At 42.2% G+C, this 24,645-nt stretch overlaps 1 protein-coding gene across 1 annotated transcript in view; it reads right to left on the bottom strand.

Moving 5' to 3' along the window:
- Positions 1-24,645, bottom strand: part of Lilli (AF4/FMR2 family member lilliputian) — a 129,026-nt gene that overhangs the window by 92,779 nt on the left and 11,602 nt on the right. The window contains exons 2-3 of the mRNA XM_078193681.1: positions 14,109-14,204; positions 9,478-9,514 (exon numbers count right to left, since the gene is read on the bottom strand). Coding sequence (XP_078049807.1) covers positions 9,478-9,514; positions 14,109-14,204 — 133 coding nt within the window. The remainder of the gene's footprint in view (positions 1-9,477; positions 9,515-14,108; positions 14,205-24,645) is intronic.

Below are 24,645 nucleotides of genomic sequence, written 5' to 3'. Positions count from 1 at the left end.
AATGTTTCATAAAACGATTGCCAAATTGCAGCCAATTCGAAAATCGATGTACAATATATGACACTGAATAACTGTAAGGTACTTCGATTTCCTCGATGCTTGCATTTTTCATTTTTTTCAGTGTCCGAATTTATGTAGAAATTCTCAGAACAAAATTCATCGTCAACTTACAATTATCGAATAAGATATTAAATTTCTCATTCGAATATTCTAATAAAAACATTTAATATATCAGATAAGAAATATAGAATCGAGTAGGACGTATTAAATTTCGTATCAAACAAATCAATCGATAGACTAAAACAAATCAATAGAATAGAAACATTTACCGAACAAAACATATTAAAATCCTTCATCCTTTCCTATCGGTTATTATATTTTACTAAATGAATTTCGTGCGTCAACCGAGATAAAAAAAAAAGGAATCCGATATACCCTATTCGATAAAATATAAAGTTAATCACGCCCTCGAACGAAACGAGAGGCACGGTAATTGGCCAGCCAACGTTAACCAACTCCGCCCAATCGAAAATAAAAAGCCACGGGGAAAAGCCATGAAATTCGAAAAACGATCGACGATGGCGGCCGCGGGGGTGGGCCGGTATCGTCGACGTCAAAGGCTGCCGGCGAACGTTACGGTAGAAAATTGCCGAGAAATCGGTGGGCGCTCGCAGGCGGTCGGTCGGTCGGTCGGTCGGTCGAGGTCGCCGTTGTGTCCTGGGCTTAAAGGTCGCCGGTCACGCGATCACGCCCTCGCTCGTTAACGCCTACACGCGTGCGAAGGGCGCGCACAGGTGGATGCATTCATCGTCGGCAGGCACGCGCGTTACAATTCCGACGCCGGTTAACACGTTTCTCCCCCACCACCACCACCACCACCATCGCCGCCGCCGCCGCCACCGATAGCCGGAGCTGTCCCGGCTGTTAATCGGCTCGAGGACTCCTCGAGTCCGTTTCTGGCTGATAAAGAGGACGAGGATGGGCGTTTCGGTGTTTCCGGCGCGGCAGGAAGCGGCGACGGGCTGCAAGGTAAATTAGGAGAGGCCGGGCGCCGGAACTCCGAGATTCGGAGATTAGATCCGTGCCCGCGTAAAACTCTACGACTCGGCCGGCCCCTCGCGAGACCCTAATTGTACGATTATTTACGCCTGCGAGCCGCTTTGCCGATCAGGGATCACGCGGTGAAAGTGATCCGCTTCTTTGTTGTGCCGCCGGATGTGTTGCGGCTTCGAGCGGCTCTTAACGCTGACTGTACCGGACGGTAAAACACGCTTGTAATGTCTTATACAAATAAATTTATTAATATCGATAATGCTATATTAAATTATATATATATATTTAATATAATTGTACAATAGTATATTTAAATATGATAGTATGACAGTATATTTAAATATAATAGTATATTCAGAATATTTAAATATAATAGTATAATAGTAAATTTAAATATAATATTATAATAGTAAATTTAAATATAATAGTATATTTAGAAAATAAATATATAAGTATTGAGCGTATTTAGATTTTCTGCAGTTTATACATTAAAATGTATCAAGATGAATGAAATTATTTCTTGACTTTCAGTGGAACTTTCTTCGTAATTTCAATAATCGTGGAATAAGAATTGTCTAACCAGTCAATTACGGTTAGTATCAATAAATATAAAATAAGAATAAAAATGTTACTCTGCTTTGATGTCAACCCTTCGCACTCGAAACTATTTTAACTCCTGAATAAAAATATTTCTCTCAACCTACTACTTATTTGTAACAACCTGTTACCTACATATATATATTAGTTAACTTCTCGTTCCTTACAATATATTTAGCAAATTTTTATTCCGCATAAACTCCGAGCAGCCCTACCATAACATCTGTATCGCTCCAACGCGATAAGAAAATTGCGAATAATTGTGCAACGCTGTGCTCGTACAACACCGGATAACCTGATCTTTGTTTAACATACACATTATACCGGTTACGTGTAATCGCGTTGATCCGTGTAATCAGCGACTCGGCGTTCTTAAATATAATTTCTAGCTCACCGTGGCGTGTTTTAAATCGCCGGCAAATCACGCGACCCTTTTTTTGCCTCTGTCTAGCAACTCTTGTACGCTTCGACAGAGAGATGCGCGTAAACTCGAGAAAACGAAGCCGAACGGAGTCGAGGCGCGCGGGAAATTCAGATCGCGCCGCGATACACTCGGCATCGGGCCGCGATGATGGCCGTCGCAAAGTGGCCTGTATCGGGGGTGGATGAGTCGACGGGGTGGAAGAGTCGACCAGGGAATGGTTAATTCATGAAACAGTATCCCTGGCGCCCTCGGCCGCTTAGGAACGCTCGAATATCAATGAAATCCACAGGTTTTTCGAGAGCGCCGCGCGACGGACTCTCCCGCGGATCGTCGAGGAGAGTGACCCGCGCGCGGATCGTGCGCGCGGCCAAACAAAAACTGCGAACAGCCGATCGGAAGCTAAACAAATATTTGTATTTCCCCGGCAAAAAAAAACGGCGCGCACGACGCCCCGCGCCGCGAGCAGATAAATCTGCCGCGGTTTCGCACGGATTTGCGGCCGGCGCTGCGGGATTGTTAAACGTTACAACGGATTTTTTTTCGCCGGTGTCGGGAAGCGGCTGAAACGTTTCGCCGGTACTCGATGACCGGCGCGCGATGAAAAATCATTTTTTTTTTTTTTTTTTAATGTTTTTATATGGTCTCGGTCGGCGGAGTTTGTCGGCGACGCGAGTTCCGCCGTCGATCGCCGATGAATAATTCTTCGAATTACTGTCGCGTCGACTTAAGAATCGACAACAACGGTCTACGGAGCACTAAACAACTTATACCGTTAGCTTTCTTCTAGGCATACAGTCCGTGCACAAAGTATTCAAGCGGCTTTCGAGGCGGAGTAAGTTTCGCGTAATTGGATGGAACGGAGATTGTTTTATTATAGGTACAGCTGTGGTCGAGACGATGAATAATTAATGGCGGGGAGAAATGTTTTTAATATTTGTGCAGACATTTTATAAAGATAGTAAATGTTGTAGTAAATGTGGTAATAATCAAGGAATATTTATAAATGTTGTAATAATATAGCAATATTTATAAATGTTGTAATATATCAATATTCAAGCGGATTTGTGAGCGAAATGGTATAGAAATAATTGTGCAACGCGTGCGTGTTTTATTAGTCTGCAGTGTGCGTAGGTGTTTATTTATGAAGTAGAAACGCTTCGGATACAGTAGAAAATTACGTAATGTGGGAAATGATCTGTTGCATTCGGATGCAAACATGAAACGTGACGATTTTTAGAAGGTTATGAAATTTTAGGTGCTGAGGATTTGAATGGTCGAGAATTTTAATTTTGAGAATTTCAATATTTTAGAATCTGAAAAATTGAGAAGTTGCGTATTTGAAGAATGAAGAAATTGCTAATTTGAAAAATTGAGGAGTTGCAAATTCAAAGAATTAACAAATTGCGAATTTGGGAAATTGAGGAGTTGCAAATTCGAAGAATTAACAAATTGCGAATTTGGGAAATTGAGAAGTTGCAAATTCGAAGAATCAACAAATTGCGAATTCGAGAAATTGAGAAGTTGCAAATTCGAAGAATTAACAAATTGCGAATTTGATAAATTGAGAAGTTGCGAATTCGAAGAATAAAGAAATTGCGAACATGAGAAATTAAGAAATTATGGATTTGAAAATCCAAAAAGTCAAGAATTTGCATACTTCAAACTACAAACCTTCGAACCATCAAGTTAAGAAGTCCAGCAACTAAAAATTCAAAAACTCGTGAAAAACCTCGAAAAAATTCAGAACAATCTAATCGGAAAATTTCCTAAGTCGACAATTTTGCGCGTCGGAGGGCTCGGCAACGTCACTACGGAATTACTATAAAACGCGTCGGGGCCGTAAATTTTCATCGGCTCCTATCCGCGTCGTCCGGCTCAGAAATTTATGCTGTTGATGAATGGGCGCAATCAGTTTATTCAACGTTCGATGGACAGCCCATAAAAATCCGCATTTGACAAAATAAAACGGGGGCGTCGCGCCGTAGAATTATCGAATACCGAGCCCCGACATAACCCGGCTCTCCCGTCCATCCGAGCTGGTTCTGTAAAATTTCGGGACGATAAATCAATCAAAGGAGCCCCGCGCGCGGCGTCGTTCGTAAACATCAGGACACCGGATCCGGCTAATAAAAATACGCTGGAAAAATGCCGGGGTCCCGTCGAGGCTCGTCGCCACCGTCGCCACCGTCGACGACGACAGACGGCGCAAACGACGTAGACGACGTAGACGGTAATTATTCAAGAGCTTCGATAATTTTGCGACACATTGTTTCGAAGTTTACTTCGCGTCCCCCCCTCTGATACGTACGAACGGCGAGCGTAAATCAAGATAATACCTCGCTCAACCCCGGCCGAGCTCCTCTGGGGGGTGGAGGGGGAGGGAATATCGCGACTGATTCGAGCTGTCTCTTTGCGCAAACACCGCTTACATTGATCCGGGAATTATTAACAATGCTTCTACTTCTACTGATTGCTAACGTGGGACGTGTTTCGCGAGCCGGATACTTTTCCCTTAATGCACCGCTCTCCTCCCCCCCATTGTTTCGGTAAATGGACGGCCATTGTTCGGCTCTCGCGTTACTCTCGCAGTTTGCGCCGCAATTTTCTAACTCTAATTACGATATGATGTTTCGGGTTGAACGAAAGCGAACGTTGTCGGTGTCGGAAGGATTACGCCGACGATTAAACGCCGCGCTTTTTTTGCCACAACTTTGCGAATAAACTAGCCGGCAATTTGTAAGTGTATAGTATGGCTGAGAGTGTGTGGCATGTAAGGAGTGTGCGGTTGTATGAATGTATAGTAATAACACGAATGCATGGTTGTGTGCGTGAAACAAATGAATGATTGGGATCGTCGATCGGGCGAGGGACAACGGAACGTGGTGACGCCACACTTCTTCGGTGACGCCACGTGGGAACAGACGTTTTCTCTATATCTTTGTAAAATAAAAGTTAACACATTAACCCTAGAAAGATAACCGTATGACAACGTACGTAAAAGATAACCATACGCTTCAGAGGCGCAAGCTTAATTTTATACTAACAATGGATATTTATTTAAGTTAATCTAGTCATTTTAAAGGTTTGGCATTATTGTAAAAATAAAATGCATTTATATTATATTTTTTTATATTTTAAGTAATTTTAAACTTAAATCAGTAGACCTCTATGAAAAATTAACAAAAATCAACAGTCTTCGGTTTATTTCGCAGGCGCCTCTGCGACGTAGGTTATCTTTCTAGGCTTAAAGGCGGGAGTCGTAGTACTACGATTTATCTCGACTGTAGCTTAAAGGAGGGAGTCGTAGTAATACGATTTATCTCGACTGTAGCTTAAAGGCGGGAGTCGTATTAGTACGGTTTGCAACCTCATTGCGCAATCTATGCGCACTACATTTGAATTTAGTATGTTTCGTGGTTTGAAGCGTTATCTAGCATACTTTCGTCAAGATCCCCCGCCTTTAATGTGTTAATATTATTCCGTTAACCAAGTTCCTTACGAATTTTCGTCGGCGTGACAACGCGAAGAAACGGCTCCGATTCCCCGTCAAAATACCATAAACCAATCGCATCGATTCTGACGCGCGGCGCGCTGAAAAAGTTCGCGGATTTGCTTTATTTACGTACAATTTCGTGCGCACTGTATGACGCGTCATTATTTAAAGCACAGAATTACGCGGGATAAAACAGGATCGGTCGCGTTGAAACGTGAAACGAAAATGCACGGGGCGCGTCGTATTTTTCTACGCTCGTCGGTGATACGAAAATTATGTACGGGAAACAAAAGCGGGCCGGCGTGTGAAATAAAAATTAACGAAAGTAAGTTATATTCGAATACGCTGCGAGTCTGATGCCGCGAACGAAACAACGCTTTCGTGCTGGCGCGTGAAATAAATATTACACGGCCGCGATTAAAACGAACCTGGCGAAAATAATAAAATAATACTCGCCGGAAATCCTCTTGACCGTTTCGAACGCACGCTGTTCCAACCTGTCGCTAGTTCTATACGTAATACCAGCGTAAACAAATAGGTTTGATAAAAATCTATGCTTCTATATTAGAAATAAAAATAATCCTAATCAACCACCAGCATCGAAATAAAAACATAGAAATCTGTTAAAATAAATATAATAAATAAATATAAAATAATAATATAAAATAATTTCAATGGAACGCAATGTAGAAATATACCGCAATTAATCGAATATTTGCAGAGTTCGTTTATTTCTCCATTTTCGTTGAGAAAATACCGGGGCTGTTAATAACGCCGGATGGAAGCAGCGCGTAGAATCGTTCCTGGAAGACAGAAGCGCGGCGCATCGGGAAACGAGGCGAGCAACGGGGCTCGCCCGGTACAGTGAAAAATGTTCACGCTAAACGAAGCGCCGCCAGGCTGTAACTCGTTCTTTTCTTTCGCCGGCTCGGTCTCGCGTAGGTAGTCGAACAACGAGCGAAATACAAATTACACCGGGATGCGGAGTTTAATGGTAAAGGTCAGCGACTGTGAAACGCGACCGGGAATCGACGTCCACGGTTTTTGCGGCGCTGGCAACGGGTACTCCGGGGGGTTTTTCGCGACCGCTCGTTCACGGCCGCGCCGCAATTTTATGAAAACATCGTGCCGGGCCGACGATCGCCGACTTTATTAATCCGTGACTCCTCCGGCCGGTCTTTCGCGCTATTTGAAAACCGTCGACCGTGTCCGAGAACTACGGGATTTATAATAATGTTGGTAATTGGTTTAGTAACGTGCTCGATAAAATTATTAAAATGCTGTTGAAAAGATGTTTTTAATTTTGGTTTGCAAAATTGTTCTGGATAATAGTTTAACACTAGATTTACGGAATCCGTCAAAATGACGGATCACTGATTTGTTAACGTACTATTATTCAGATTTTAAAGATAAATTTTGTTGCTTATTTATCGATTATATTTACTATAATTATTTACATTTATTTATCGATTACATTAATAATTAGAATAAATCGTTACTTTCATAAACAAATATAAAACGACTGCTTTTATTACTCCGTAAACCGAGTGTTAACAATGATTTATATTTATAATTTGTTGAAATTGTCAGATTTGTTAAAATGTTGGCTGTATTTTAACAATGAATAGCATTTTAGACGAAATTTTTCTTATTTATATGTCCTAGAATGTTCGTAAATAAAAGCTTGATAATAATGATACCAAAAATCTACAATATAGGAACAACAAATTGTCACCAGTATAATATTGCCAAATATATTTCATATATTAAAATAATTATTGACAGAATATATTTTTGCTATTATTTTATTATTAGCAACTGGCCGAAATGACTGAAGAAATGAAGCAACGTCCGATTAAAAATATCTCTCCCCTCTCAGCAATCGTGACGAGTTGAAAACAATATAACCCTTTCGAGACTCGCAGTATAGTGATTATCGAGGACAATGGCGAACCGATATTCCGATGGATGCGGACAATCGAGCGGCTACCGTGTCCGCTCTAAACATCGCCGGGCAGAAAAGCACGTGAAATAACCGCGGGCTCGGGCAATAAAATCTGCGAGCAAGTTAACTGTGTAATGGACTATAAATGTTAACTAGGCCCCGGGCTCGCGTCGAGTGCACTTTTGTTCCGGTAAACGCGGCGCGCAACTTTCTTGGAAAGAGATACGACCGCCGCCGCCGCCGCGTCGTTCCTTGTTAGGAGGTTCGGGCACCGATGGGGTCTCTACACGTGTAACAATTCCCGGAATGATCCGAAGTGTCGGGAACTTCCCAGAGGGGCCGGGCAATTTTTCAAACGCCGGGGCTCTACCTTTGTTGGCAGTCGCGCGCGGTACACATTGTTTTTCAAATCGACGTAATTGGGGTGAAATTGTTCTGAATTTTCCGGCCGGGGGGATAGAGTAAACGGCGGCCCGATTGCTCCTACTGCCTAGGATAACGGGGATTAATCAGTTCTAGTGGAATTGGTTGCGAATAGCATCCACGATGGTCGATTAGTAGGCTGCGATAGTTAATGATACCGGCAGCATGGAATCCGCCCAGTCTTTGCGCGAACAATATCGGGATGGATGTTCGAGCAACGAATCACTTCGCCGTGTCGACCGTATTTTAATCTCAAAATCCTTTTTTGAAATCTTTTTCTAATCTCAAAATCCTCTTTTGAAATCCTTTTCTAATCTCAAAATCCTCTTTTGAAATGTTTTTCTAATCTCAAAAGCCTTTTACATTGCTCCGTTTTTGATTTGCAGTCTGCCGCTGCAGTTGCTGTTTAATTTTCGCGATTTTGGTTTCGCGGTCCATTTGTTATCCGGAATAAGTCAATTAATTCATGCGCGTTGAACGAATACCTCAAAATAATAATGGGTAACGACTGTTCTCGTTTCCTGATTCATGAATATTTTGATTATCGCGTCGGTTGAGCATAAATGGCCCTATGTAATTTTGGCAGACTTAAATGTGAATTGTTAATATCGTTAAATGCGAAGTACGGATACGATTAACAGTGGCATTTCGTAACGAGTGCTAGATTAATAATTGTCAAGAAACAGTAAACAAAATTAGTAACGTGAACGTCTGCAGCAAATAAAATTTAGTAAAAGTTGGAAAAATTTTTTCCATTTCCATTTATTTTATAAAAAAAATAATTGAACCTGTCTCGCATATTGTAAATAAAACTCTTGTAAAAATGAACAAATTCAAATGGCAAATGATACATTTATAAACATAGTAAATATACCACGAATTTTGGTAAGTATCGTAAAAATAAGTAGATGAAACTTTAAATATCGAAAAATTCAATAAGTAGATAAAATAAATAATAAATAAAGTAATCGATAAGTAAATAAAATAATAAGAAAAATTTTAATAACATTACGCATTCATTAAAATGATCAAAGAAAGGAAGAAACTGCCGCGTGGTTCACACGTCAAAGAAAAATCTCGCAGAGAGTTACAAAAGAAGAACGCACCTTGTCAATTGCGATTAATAAATTCGAGCGGACTTCCTGCAGCACGAACAACAACCGCGTCGCGTCACTCGGAACAAGTATCGGAGAAATTTCTGAGATCGCCCGAGACAGCGGCTTATCGAACGGATAAAACAGCTCCGAGCCGGAAACGATCGATCTCACGTCGGATTTTCGCGCGTACGCCGGTTCGTTAAAGACGTAACAAGAAAGTCGGTAATATTAACAAGCGTGCGCGCGCGCGCGTTACCGTGTCAGCCTATAATGGGATAGCTTCCCGACGCGTCCGACGGGGCGGGAGTAGTTACGTTCGTGCCGTAACGTTGTAACGGGATTCCCCCGGACTTTGATCGCGCCATCGAGCATTTCCACTCTCGACAGGAGGGATTACCCACCGGTGACAGAAAGACAGAACGCAAGCGTGGAAAAGTTTACTTACGAGGCTTCGTTGGCTCCGGCGGCGGCACTTCGGTCAACTGCGAACAGAAACGAGGAAATCGTCAGAAATTGCAGCGGCACACACACACACACACACCGTTGGGAAACCAGCTGGGTCAGGTTATCGTTGTACGCGCACCGATCGCGCGTCGCACGGGTTACCCCCGCGACGGTTATACTAATCAACCAGACCCACTTATGGGTTTCTCATTATCTATAAGAGAGCCGCTCAAGGGCGAACATTACCGGCGACGACTTGGGTCAATCGAAATTGACCTATTCCACGTAGAAACCGCGCGTATTCTTTCAACAATTCTTTACGCTCGTGTGGGAACGTTGCGAAACGTCGTCGGATTTTCACAGAATTTTCTTTAGGAACATTTCGTAGCTCTTGTTAATTCCTGTTTCATGATCTTGCGAAGTTCTGCTTGGGTTCGTAGGCGAAATATTTTCAAATTCGATCGCACAAAATAGCACAATGTGAAAATCTATTTCTTGAACAGAACTTTGTGGATTTGTTTGCATAATGTGGATAAAGTGACACCTTGGAGTTAGAAATAAGATTGCCGATGTTCAGATTATGGTTGCAAATAGTGAAGTCATGCTTGCAAATATTGAGAACAAGATTGCAAATATTAAGAACATAGTAGCAAATATTAAGTAGAAGGTTGCAAATATTGAGATCCGGATTGGAAATGTTGAGAACACAGTTGCAAGTATTACGAAGATGGTTGCAAATATTAAATATATCACTGACGATATCAAGAACAAGATTGCAAATATTAAAATACATAGCTGCAAATATGAGACCAGATTGCGAATATTAAGGATAACGTTGCAAATATTAAAATACACAGTTGCAAATATTAAAACATAGTTGCAAATATTAAAACATAGTTGCAAACATTAAACATAGTAGCAAATATTAAAACATAGTAGCAAACATTAAAACATAGTAGCAAACATTAAAACATAGTTGCAAACATTAAAAACCTCGTATCAAACACAAGACGAGGGTAACAATTAACAAGTACAGGGTTGCAATAATTTCCCGAGTTCCAAATATAAATAACCAGCAACGCCCCCCGCGGACACCTTGAACTATATAACCGCGAGAAAAAAATCGAGCGAGACGAAGTTAACTAAGGACGGGGGAGACTTGTTTATACATTTCTGCGGAGCGCGGGCTCGCGCGCGCGCACAGCGAGGTTAAAAAGTGGCAAAGCGATTTATGTGGCCGGAACGTTCCTGATAATGGCCCGCGCGCCGTTTTTACCGTCGCGTACAAGGGTGACAATCTAAAGCCTGAGGTACTCCGCTCTGGTCGCTATCCAACTCGAAAGGATGATAAATTAACCCCTAGACGACCGCCGGGACTCGGAATCAAAAGGCGAACCGTTTCCCCCCCCCCCCCCCCCCCCCGTTTAGCCCCCGCGAGTTGATATAGAGAGAGAACGCCGTGTGTAGTTGCAACGTTTATTTGATTAAAATCAACGTGAAATGCAAATAAGCCGTGCTCGAGGCTTTATTGCCACGGAAACGGAGCGGCCAAACTCTCTGGCACACGAAAAACGCCCGGTCACGTTTAGCACTCGACCGGCATCGTAAAAACGGAAATCCAATTAATTCCCCGGGGGATGCCGTGGAAACAATGTCGGCCGTAAATAGACTGTTTACACGATTTTTTTTCGGAAGAATGTTCGCGGCGCCGATCGGAAACGGGAATTTTCGGCGAGTCGTCGACGATCGAGTCGTTGCAACCTTTTCGACAACTATATATCGAATAGAAAACAATGGAAATTCAAAGAACTCGAAAATACTGCCGAACGAGATCCAACGAAATTATTATTACAAAACGAGATAAATATCCACGCGGTTCCCGGATCTCGTAAACTCCCCCGGCGATCTTCGTTTTCCATAAAAATCCGCGGGCGCGGTTACAACTTCTTAAACAGTAATTGCGGAACGATGAAACCGGGCCCGTTTCAACGGCCGAAGCCTCTAGCGCCGCGAGGTGTGGATTAAAACTCGTGAAACTTAATTTAGGATCTTTTCGGGACGGTTTTACGGGGGGCCGTGGCTCGCGTAAAGTTGACAGTAAGTGCACCATCATCGGAGGTCGATAAAACGAGCAGAAAAATCGCGCGTTAAATCTTGGGACGTCGTTGCGACGTGGAAGCTTCGGTCTTTAAAACCGCGGGAAATTTAATCGCGAAACAAGTTCGCGGAGACGTTCGGAACTTTCGACAATTTCGCTCGCGAAACGTGTCTTCTGATTTCGACGGGGCGGGAGTATCGAAGATCGATCGGACGAAAATAACCGACGGCTTTCGAAAGCGGAAGGATAAAGCATCGAAACGATTTTCGCACGATTTTCTTTGGCCGGAGTAATAACGAGTGGAACAGCGACGCAAGAACAGCGATCGTTCGACTACTTTGCGGAGCCGGGGTACATTGTATCGCGACCCGCTATGAACACCCGCCGCACGGGGTCTAATTATAAATGACTTTTCGAGACGAAGTTCGATGCCAACGAAAGTGCTAAAACCGATCGACTTCGGCCGTTGCGGCGTCGCCGGTCGTTTATACGGATTTTAACGAACCGCGGCGCGCTCCCGCCGTGGAAACTTTTTTTCACCGGTCCGAGCACAATTACATTTTTAAACGCGGAAATTCTTGGTCACGTTACACCGGGTCCGTCCATAAAAATTCCCCGCGGCGCGCGTAATTGTCAAACGGCTGCTGGATACTCGCCCGAAATTACGTTACGCGGTAACACAAAAATTCCAAGCGGGTTGCGGCGGATCGCGAGCGGAAAATCGTAAGCTGGAGGAGCCCGCCGGAATTAATCGACTTTCGACGGCTACGATATCCACCTCCCCGTGTTTTTTTCCCCCTTTCGTTCGCAGCAGCCGCTTCTTCGGCCGTTTCTTTCGCCGCGGCGGCTTTCGGGACCACGAAACTCTTGACGCGGCGCCAAGTGGCACGAAAACCCGGCCCGCGCGCCGCGGGTCTACGCGGCCCGAGAGAGAGAGAGAGAGAGAGAGAGAGAGAACGCCTTCCGGCGTCGATCGATCCGGACACGCGTCGCTCGAACGGTATTTAGCGGTCGCGAATACACGCTACCGGCGAACCCGAAATCCCTCCGCTACGGTTTTATATAATGCCCGGGCACCCGTCGAAAGCTGTTTCCTTCTTATCCGACGTCGAACACGCTCGGCCCGGCCCGGCCCGGCCCGCGCCGAGAACAGCATCCACTGGTCTTGGACGGCTGCCAAGTGGCACGCCGTCCCTCTCCGCGAGATCGATACGCGATTCTCCGATCGATCCACGGCCCCTCGCTTCGATTCGCCCGGACACCGAGTGGCAATTTTCTCTCCGGCATCTTTCTACTCTCCATTGTTGAAGCATTAACCTATTTTCATCATAGTTGCTATGATTAGATGCTTTTTGATTGGGATCATTTCTAAAAGGAACAAACGTAACCTATCTGTCTACTGTGTATCTATGTTTATTTAAATGTTTAACCCTTTACACTCGAACGGCGATTCACCGCTAAAATTGTTCAATCACCTTTCAAAATAATTTTTATACCAACAAAGCGTAAGTTTAAAATATTGTTAAAAGCGGAACCATTGAAACGAGTCGCAAAAATCAATTTCGTGTGCATAAAAGTGCGCTCAGTTAAATAGAATGGAATTACTACGAGCCAGGAACAATATTACAGATTTACAGTTAAAACGGTTTCGAGTGCAAAGGGTTAAACTTTTAATTGTAGCTTGTTCAGATTATTGCAGCATTGCGGAAAATAGCTACTCAAGTTATTAGAATTTCGTGAAAACGGGTTGCACTGTGTTTAACAAATTTGTACGATGACCAAAGCATTGCAATTTTAAGAATAGAAATTTTACGAAATACAAACTATTGGGATTCAATATATACTGATTGGTAATATTATTTGTAAGAAGTATAATGAAGAGTATCTTTAGAAAAATTGTCACGTAAAAATATACTACCCTATCAGTCCTCCAAAAATACACCAATGACGACATCTATTTAACCCTTTACCCTATAACCTCGTATGAAGACTCGTGATCAAGTATTCGGTCCAAAACTGTATATCACTGAGAAGTGAATCACAGTTTTGGACTGGGCCTTGCCTTAGTCTAGGGCTCACGCAGTTGTAACTTAAATCATAGCGCAAATGGTTAAATAAACAAATTCGGCGAGACCAAAGAAATTCGAAAATTCGAAATTTTCTCCAATTATTAGACTACTCGTCGAACGACATAAAACAGAATCAACAGAAGACAGAATAAAACAGAGTCAACAGAAAACAGAATGAACAGAAGACAGAATAAAACAGAATCGTCAGAAAATTGCGGACGGATGATACGGGGGTTAAAGAACGGTTCGAGGACCGCGTTCCCGAAATGACCGCGATTCCGTAGCGTTCGTCTTTCTGCTAGATATGACCGAGTACCGAATCTCTCGGCGAAACGGCTGGATCGGTTCCCGTTTCTGCGAAGTTATTCCCCCCGGCGGCGGCGGCGGCTCGGATCTTCGAATTTCGCGAGCCCCGGTGAATAATAAACAACGTTAGAGGTATAGGTGTGTCTCTCTATCTCTTACCTTCGCCAGCACGGGATTGAACATGAACTTCGTCTCGAGCTCCTTCCTGGGCGTCTGGGCGATTGCCGTCAGTGGCGTGGACGGCACGGTCATTTCCTGAAACAGGGAGACGGTCGATTAACCCTTAAACGAATCGGATGATTATTTAATTAAATATTAATAATATTAACCCTTTGCTATCAAAGCGATTTATTTAGCTTTTTATTTTTATATAAAATTAACCCTTTGCACCGGATTGGCGCCTCTGAAGCGCCAATGAAAATTGTTACATAATTAACAAAATAATGTTGTTTAAATACCCTTCTGTTAAAAGCATAACAGTTTTACGAGTCACGAGACTCAATCTCATATAGCAAATTATACTAAGTACTATACTAGAGCTGGTCGAAATAGCAATTTTGGATCTAAGCTTAAAATAGCTTCGAGTGTAAAGGGTTAAAACATACGTCTAAACATTAAAACGGAGTTGATAAATTTTGTTTCTCCTTCTTTTATTATTATCTTATTACTGTCCAGTGAAAGAAAATTAATTACGACCAGCACGAGTTATGTATAAATTTAATACGACCAAAAGAGATTAATATTAATAATTAATGTAATATACGCGCGGCTAGGACAACTGGGTGCATCGAAAATCGTGACAATAACTCTTTCGGTTAGGATCGATTCGGCGAAGACACACGGATTACCGGTAAACTCGTTCCGCCCCGACAACGTTTTGCCTTTTGTCCTTTCTAATGCGACGGCTGTGCGCTAATTTCTTTGAATTCGACGGGTTAATCCGATACCCCCGGTTGCTTTCCAACTAATTGCGAGCCAACTTTGTTCGGGCTAATTCGGAACTCGGGGGTCGCTCCATGCGATGATCGTTTAATTAACCTTCGAACTCGTGCGAGCTTGTGTTCGACTGCACGCCGGGGAAAAGTTTTCAAGGATCAGCGCGTGTCTCTCTGACACGATCCACTAATTTATGTTCGCTTTGTACCGGGGGCTGAAATATCTTTCTTGTTCCCGCTGACGTTAGAGAATGCGTCCGGACAAGTTTGTTCAGGTCGAAGATAAGGATATTATGAGTCATTGTTTCGATATCAAGGTCATCCTTTGTATTCGAGATAATCGCTACTATTTTGCATATTGAAGTATGGTTTTTGTAACACAGCGCAGTGGTGCATGGAATTATTTATGTGGATGTTTTATTGCAATTATAATTTTATTATACTTATTTATATTTACTTTATTTTATTGTTTTCGGGATACTATAAAATGTAGTGAAAATAATATTAATAATATTAATTAATAATTTAAGTAAAAATATAAATATTAATAATAATTTAAGTTTCATTATTTTATTAAATTGTTTCATTGAATCGACCTGGTTATTTATAAAATAGTCTAAATCAGTTCTCTAAAAATATTGAGCCAGCTGTTTCAACGTTTCAGCCATTTCTACGTTCTATATAATTTAATTTCAACAAACGCGATAGCCCTTAGGGACAAAAATTAAATATTAAATAGTTTCTGGCCACTTCCAAAATAAACAGCATATCAAAATAATTTCTCAACCGAAAAAATTCAGATTTAAAAAATTGTTAAAATTGAAACTGTTGCACCAGTCACAAGAATTAATTTCATAAGCACAAAATGCACGCTGTCACATACAATGGAAATGCTATGAGCCAGAAAAATGAGTGTAGCTTTACAGTTAAAATGGCTTCGAGTGTAAAGGGCTGATAAAATGAATAAAATAAAAATAAGATGAAATAAATGAAATAAAAATAAGATAAAATAAATAAAATAGAAATAAGATAAAATAGATAAAATAAAAATAAGATAAAATAAATATCGTTTAATACCGATGTTATAGAAATATAATAATATTGGTGCATTTACTTGTCCTAACATAATTTTATTAGCTATAATAATAGAAATGTTTGCGGCCGAATAGCCGATCGCTAAAACATAAAATCGCGAATAAATCGTAGAATAATGTAAAGCGCGTCCCCGGAGATAAACGACGTACCATCCCTTCCAGCGAAACCTTGACCTATCCGAACAGTGATCGCAATCGGGCCGGTCGTAGGGTAGCATCGAGATCCCGATCCTGGGCGCCGAGGGTTGTGCAAGAGTGCGACGACGGGCGTTCGAAAGCAGTACTTTTGCGTAAGACCCGTCTTATCTGGGCCACGATTACGTCAATGGCCGTCCCGAGAGGGCGACGAATTCCGCGTACCCGTCACCCACACGGCTGAAATCGAGGCTGCGCGGCAGAAGAAGCGTGCGGCTGTTGAAACGTCGTCGACGCGGCGCGACGCGATGGCGATCTCGTCGCGCGCAGAGAGACACGCGGACGCGTTGCTCTCTCTCTCACGCGCGCGCGCGCGGGGACAGGACACGATGGAAGTCGCAAACATGCGGACAATGCAGTCTGGTGCATCGGCATGGCGCACCAAACGAAACGCATTTCCACTGGTGAATCGTCGAGACCGATTCATTGACCCGTCGAGACATCCGTCGACGGGAACAAAGACCGGCCGAGACAAAAGACTCTCGTCGGGAGTGCTTATATTCTTCCTACGATCACCGGCAGACCGCTTGTTTACCAGCCGCCGGGGGCCGCCGCGAATTACGCGGCCGGGAAAATTCGACTGGCCCCGACCGGCCCCGCGCGGACCAACCCTTTCCTCGAGCATCGCGTCGCGAGATATCGCGAACGATCTACGAGGGGTTATGGAAAAGTCAATTTAGGATGTCGAAGGAGAATATCCGTCGATTCCTGTCACTTTATTTTTATTCCAATCGATAATGATAGACAATTTTAATGACAGAATTTTGTACGACTTTAGAGCGTGTTAGGCTATTCGAATTTATTCTAAATATCAGTGTTCAGTAAAATATACTCCTCGTAGACTATGTGATGCATAATTGTCCATCTGAATACGCAATTCGAAATTTGGTGAAGAAAATTTGATAAAACTGAATTTGATCATGGTAAACGAAAGTTTAGTGGCTGAAATAGTTGTAAATATAATTATAATATGATTTTTAAAATTGTTAAAAGCACAGCTTTTGTACATGTCCAAGACTCAACTTTGGAAGCATAAAATGTACTTCGTCATATAAAATGAAAATACTATAAGTCAACAAAATTATTCTAAATTTCTAATAAAAATGGCTTCGAGTGCAATCATTAAATTTGAATATCACGCCACACTTATAAAAATAATTATAACAAAATTGCGACAGATTCGCAATTGTATTAGGTGCAATCAGAAACTGCAAAATGCAAGAAAACCCGTCGAATCAAATAAAAATCGCTCCAACCACATAAAATTGTTCATACTAGTAATCAAAATGTCAATTCCAGAAGCTATTATATTATATAAATTAATTCGAAAAATCGGCTCAGAATCGACTCTGCTCGACGAACGACCGTCTCGGTTATTTAAACGTTCCGGCGAGGATCGTGCAGATAACGCACGTGCGTGGAGAAACGCGAGCTAGAATCGTGGGTGGAATGTGTTTCGCAGCGGTGTGTCCACTGTGGGAAAAGGGGATCGCATTGTCGCCAAGACAGGGGACCGGCGCGGGAACGCTCGCGCCGCGCCGAATGGAATGCGTGTAAAACGGTAATTTTCTTTACTCAGAAGCTGCCCGAGAGCCAAGCTGCACGCTTCGCAAAACACCGTCTGCAAAAATCCGAGCAGCTGCGATTCGACCATCGAACGCGCGTTCCCGACCTTTTCGAACGCGATAAAACTCAATCGATGCTCCCCGACCTTTGCGCCGATGGTCCTCGGTGCCAGATCGTCGCTCAACCCCCTCGGAGATTTCACTTATATCGTTTTTTTGTGACTTTATATTATTATGCTTATATTTTATATTGTGCTTTGGATATAAATATGTGTATTGTAAATGTTTACGTTGATTATATGTGTAGAATTGTATTTATATTGTATTTATAATATCAATGCGTACTTTTATAATATGGGCAAAGATATAATATTTATATTACAAATACATTCATGGTATATAGCGCATGTTTCGTATTTTTATTATAAATACTTACATTCATAATATGTACGTATATGCAATATTTATATTATAAATACATATATTCATAGTACGTATATATTAGGTAAATAATATAAATATAATATATAAATATATATACACGTTATGATTGTATTATAAATCATATTAAGATCGTGGAAGACTAAACAACTACTCTATAAATCACAAAACTCGACTTCATACGCGCAAACTGCACCAAATCACATAAAACAGAAATACTACAACTATAAATTTACGACTAAAATAACATCGACCGTGAACGACTAAATAATGCCAATAAATTCCCAAGAAGAATACCAAAGCACAATTTGCAAGTCAAAACCCACGATTTTCGAAACGGAACATCTTGCGGAACGTGTTAAAAATCGCCGCGATCGGCCTTGTAAATTCGCAGGGTTCGCAGCGCGATCGTTTTACCGAAGACGATGGTTTATGGTCGAATTTCGGTCGATTAGCGATCGCGGGCGCAGAAATCCGGCGAGGAAAACACGGCCGCGTAAGATATTATTATATATTGTCCGCGAAAAGAGAATAACGCGAGCGGGGGCCGGATCGTTCCACGATCATGCATAATGTAACGCGGCGCGTCGCGGATATAACGGTGAACGGGAATGGCACGGCGTTATCCTCCGAGCGGAAACGTACGGCGGAACATTGTTACGAGTCAGCGTTTCGATATATTTTTCCGCTGCACATTTTTGCCGACGGGGGAACGAAAATCCCGACGCCGCCGACGCCCGGGCGTGTGTGTCAAGCCCGCGTGGAGAGACGCGGGGGGACACACGTCCGCGCAACGACGCGGCCCCTATGTTCGCGATTTAAATTAATTAACGCCGTCGTGGACCGCCGCCGTGTGCTCGCCGCTTGCTCCTTTATTTGTCTGGAAACTTTTTCATCGCCCGTGTCCCGTTGACACTTAATTGGGGCCAGTGTGCGACGCATCGGCCGCGCGACGGAACACGCTCGACGCGACCGCCGCGCGCCGACGGTTACATCGTCGAAACTCTATTTTCCATTAACCCCCTCCCGTGCTATTTAGCTCGACGAAACTCGGGCCCGAGCGGCCCGCATCAACGCGCGCTAAACAGGCCAGACTGATGGTTGTAAACAGTCGCAATACGATCCGAAATGTAGATGCCCGCAATGCCTGTGATATAGTCAATTTTACGCGATACTAAAATATCACGGCCTTCACTACACACTTTTGTACCTTGCATTTTGAAGGGGTTTCTTAAATTTTAATAATTGAACTGCTTCGTAACAGCAACGACAAGAATCGTGACTAACTGTTCTGAGGTACTGAGAGGAACTAACATTCAGTCACGAGCGTAACGGGCAAAAAATCAGTCCGCGAGCTCGGCTTGTTATGTTTACGTTTGGCCCAAGTATGTGTTCGCCACTCAGACTCGCGATATTTATGTTTGGCCCAAGTATCTGTTCGCGAGTCTGACTCGCGATATTCATGTTTGGGCAAAAATCTTCATCGCGAGTCTGACTCGCTAAAGTACGGGAAGGGGTTAAAATTGATATTAACGCCAATGATAACGAAATCTTATTTATCGAATTTTGCTTTCAATAGAATTTTCATTCACGCAAGTTTACGCGGTTCTTGTATCGGAAGGGTGTTATGAATTACGTCGTAATTATCGTGGTTAATGTAACCGAGTTAATTACCGTTTTGCAATTGTACTTGTTTTGAATCTTATGAATTGCGAACGGGAATGTAATTGAATTGTGATGTAACCGGTGCTCTGAATCACATATTATAATGCGAGTGAATTGCGATGTGAGCGAACGGGGACTTGCGTTACGAATTAAAATGTAATCGAATTGTAATGCGAGCGAACGGAGACTTGCGTTACGAATTAAAATGTAGTCGAATTGAACCGAGATCTGAATTACGAATCGCTATGTAATTGAATTGTAATGCAATGGAAACGATACCTGAATTACAATGTAATTGAATTCTAACGTAATTGAAACAATACCTGAATTACAAATTACAATGTAACCAAATTATAATATGATTAAATTACTTTCTTATTACGTTTCGCGCGGTTCCACAGAGCTCTCTCTCTACCGAGGCCACTTTCGGGCCAAGCGGATCAACGTTCTCGTCGCACGATTTCGGGTGTCGCCCGAACGGACCGGGGATAATCGACGCGCCGGTTAACGACACTCGGAAGTGGCGCACGCGAAGTTTAGCCGTCGTAGATCGCGTCCAATTTCCACGGGTCTCGTTGTAAACTGGTTCGCGCAGGAAACCGTGTGTGCGCGCGCTCGCCCGCGAAGAGAGGGTGACTCAGCCCTGGGAGAATTCTCAGCTCTTGGCAAACGGCGTCGAGTCCTTTTTGGTTCGGGGGGGGGGGGGGGGGGCGGGCGGTCGCCGTGGCCGCGCGGGATGCAAATCGGCCGTGTTCAGCATGGGAATCACGCGCCCCGCGAAGCTGCACACGAACGAGCGGGAATAATAATTCGCGATTAGTCCGCGGCAACGGCTTCGGTGTCTCCGATTCCGACTATCGGCCGAATCACTTTCCACCGTTGCTCTCCCCCCCTGGGAAAAATAAAACAACAACAACGGCTGCGTCTCTTATTCTTCGTTTATTCCTCGACGCGACGCGCTCGTTAACGACCGATATAAGCCGATGACAAGATTATTAACGAGCTCGCCACGTAATCGACAGCCGCTTCACAGTCGCCATTTACTTCTTCGCGCTCGATGCGTACAGACTGCGGAGAAAATTTTGTCTTTGCGTCTAGGTTTATTTGTACAATTTTTTAGGCTATTAATACACGTTCGTCGCCGACAATTGGATACTAAAATCCCCACATAATTAAAGCGATTTAATTAATTAAGATAAAACTAAAAAGTTCACATTTATCATAGGGGATGACATTAGAACTCTTTCGCGTTCGAAGAATCATAGTCGAATTCATTTTGCTCGAATATATTGCAGTAAAAATAAATTTTCAAAATTGGTCAGAAATTAATGTCACCCGGATATGGGTGACGCGGTGACGAACGTGTTAAAGTGATAAAAAAATTTTTCGGATAATAGTTGACGCAATTATAATTTCGAAAAGTGTTTTTGTTCGATAAGGAGATTGAGTTACTTTGACCTCTTTTATTAGCGCTATGTATTTTTTACTTTATAGCATTACTATTTATTATATTATATTATATCATACTATATTATATTGTATGGTATTATATCGTATTGCATTGTATAGTATTTATTTTATTTCATCATTTCCAAAAACCAATTTATTATAGATTCGCATAAAATTTTTGCAAAACTGAACAGAATTTTCGTCGCACCCTGTATGCGTTCGTATCTCGATCGCGCTCGCCTGTTCATCGGGCGCTAGTTTTCGCTCGATTTTTACGCGACGAAGTAATTACTACTTGCAAGACATTGTGAGTCCGATAACGAGTGTTATATGTAAATAGCTGCGGCGAGTCTGGTCTTGCAAGGTTGTAAATTGGAGGTCGTATTTATGATCGCTAGATTACGGTCGTATACTGCGAGAGATATAGGATTGCCGGCCTGGTGGATGTTCAGATAGTGATGTTTAGGCGAATTATCTTTGCAAGGGACTGCTACCGTACATAGGAATTAAATGCTCGGTGTCTTCATTAACCCGTTATTATATCGGACAACTTCGCTGGTAATTGCTTCCCGTTAATTGATTCGTCGTTAAAATTGTTCGGTTTTGCTAAATAATGTACGAGTTCCTTGTTAGTTATACCTTTGCTCTGTTTCATGAGAAATAGATAATTATATGATATTTAACGGGATGTTAGGTTAAGTTTGAAATTCCATCGCGCCAAAATCATTGTTCGTTTTTACCTCTATTTAACATTCTTAATCGAACGGTTATATTTCTATATTTCTATAATTATATAATTTCTATATTTATTATAACTTGTTAATTATATATATAACGTAACTTGTTAATTCAAAATAAAATTATACAGAATTTAATACAATATCAATCGACTAATAATCAAATTACTAAAGCTTCAAATATCACTGTAAATTGCAAATCGCCATCAATAATTGAATTTCTTTCAAGTATCCCTCGATTACAAAAATATGATAAAGAAATAAACACAGCGAAATTGCCGCGCATGCGTATCTTACCCCCACCCCTTACATAACTTATTCCCTTACAAACACCGCGTACATCTACGATGCTCGAGCATCAACGCTGTACAAGTAATTTTTAAGAAACCATCTCCGGCAAGGCAAGGGACGGCTAAATTATTTATTCCTGCCCGAGACAAAGCAGTTCGATGATCTATGGCGTGACTGGGGACCGTGGAAATCGTGGCTCTTAACCCTGGGCTAGTTCGGCGAGGGCTGCTTTCAGCGACAAAGTACCAAATGGGCAATTAGATCGCGCGATAGCAAGTACGAGGCGTGCATTTTCTAGAGTTTATGGGGCGCCGAGTGCTGACAACGGGGAGGGCCACGCGATCAAGATCTCTGTCAACGACCAACGCTTTCTGGGTCTTTAACACTGAATCATGCCGCTCGGAATGACCGGTTTCACGTTCTCTCTCTTTTTTTTTTTATTCGTTAAAAACCGTCGAGATTACGAAGATTCTTTCGTTGCCGCGATCGCAGGAATTTCTAACGTTTAAGCGTACGTTAACGGTAAAATTACCGCGTCTTAAACGCGACTAAGGTGTTCTGTAACAATGCTAAGACTGGATTTATTTCGTCTCTTGCCGTACCATTTTTTTTTCACAGAGATCTCGAAGTATTTAAGTTATAATAATTTACTACGAGAAGAAGGAAATTGTATTTATTTGATTCTATATTTTTTATTAATTTCTATAATACGACACAGTTTTTATTTCGTCTTCATTTAATTTCGTATTTAGATTTTATATTAAACCTTACTTTATGATAATAAGATCACAAATTTGATTGCAATTCAGAGGGCATTTTCATTCGTATTTAATAGATTACGTATGAGATTAAAAGAGAAAATATCCGAAATGCGGTGAAATATAATTCGCCAAAAAACAGTGATGATTTTAAAAGTAAACTAAAAATATTACAATTTTTCCAAGATTTTAGAAAAATGTAAAAAATTAGTGAAAAGATCGTCGAAAGATCTAACAGTGAAATCACGGTGCAAGATCGCCGGTTCCCATGGGATTTCGGTCGGCGCGGTTCCCGTGATCCGGTGAATCATTCGCGGCGACGAAAGCGCTTCGCCGGCCGACACTCGGGTGCCCCGAGGATCACGAAGCCAGTTTCCGGTAATTATGCAGAGCACGCGAGAAGGATCGAACCACCCGTTACACGGGACATAGCCGATCCTCTGCCGGCTGCCTCTTCGTGGAAGCATCGCGCGTTTCGTTTGTGTTTACCCTCCGCGTTTCGTTTGCGTTTACGTTCGCGTTTACGTTTCGCGGTTCGAGTTTCCCCCCTCGCTCCCTCCTCTCCCCTCTCCCCCTCCCCCACTCACCCCACCTCGTGTCTCGAACGTGTGCACACCTAATGGACCCCACGGCAGAAAGACCGCTTCCGCCAACGAGCACCGATGAAGATCCGCGGGTCTCCGCGAAACAGCTACGCGATTCGCAATTAGATCGACCGATTTAGCCGGCGTGTTTCCGCGTAACCTGCGGTTTCTCGCCGTTCCGCGAATCCGCTCCCTGTTTTCGAGGGAATTAACGGATCGCGGAACTGTTCCCGGTGGAAGCCGCGTTCCCATCGGCCCATTAACTCGAGTCGATTTTAATTCGGCAGCCGGTATCAAAATTTTATGAATATCGTTTTATATCGAAGGCTTATTGGTTTGCTGCTCAATGAGGTCAGATTATTGTTAATTATTCTTGTTGAGACGGATTTTCTTGAACTGTGAAATATAATTAAATTCGTCAGTATTCTTCTTGTTATTTATTTAATACTTTTATCAGTATAGTAATTTAATTGCATTGTGTATCATTTGATTTGGAAGTCGATATATAAAAATTCTGTATTATTCTATACTAAAGGCTAATCCTTCTGTTGCTCGATTTATTATGAGATCAGATCAGTGTCAATTATTTTGTATAAGACAGATATTCTTCGTTCGATTTTGTTGATCTCTAAAATATAATTAAATTCGTCTATATGTTCTTCTTCTCATTAATTTGCTATTTTTGCAGAGTAGCAATTTAATTGAATCGTGCACAATTTCATTTCGAAGCCGATATAAAAATTCTACATTATTCTACACAAAAGATATTTTTTATTATTTCTAATTTAACTAAAATAGTTAAAAGATCATCTTCATCACACTTGATTTAATTTCACGAAACAATGAAATTTAATCCACGAACCAGGAACACTTAATTCATAATTTCCTCCTTTGCTCTATCGAATCATCGAAATCCAATAAATAAACGCGATTAACTTTGATTGTCAAAGGCTCCTGCGCCTTCCAGGGCCTCCACAAACAA

The sequence above is a fragment of the Augochlora pura genome, chromosome 10 (genome assembly GCF_028453695.1).
Source record: "Augochlora pura isolate Apur16 chromosome 10, APUR_v2.2.1, whole genome shotgun sequence".
Classification (NCBI taxonomy): Eukaryota; Metazoa; Arthropoda; class Insecta; order Hymenoptera; family Halictidae; genus Augochlora; species Augochlora pura.
This window is presented reverse-complemented; position numbering and strand designations above follow the sequence as displayed.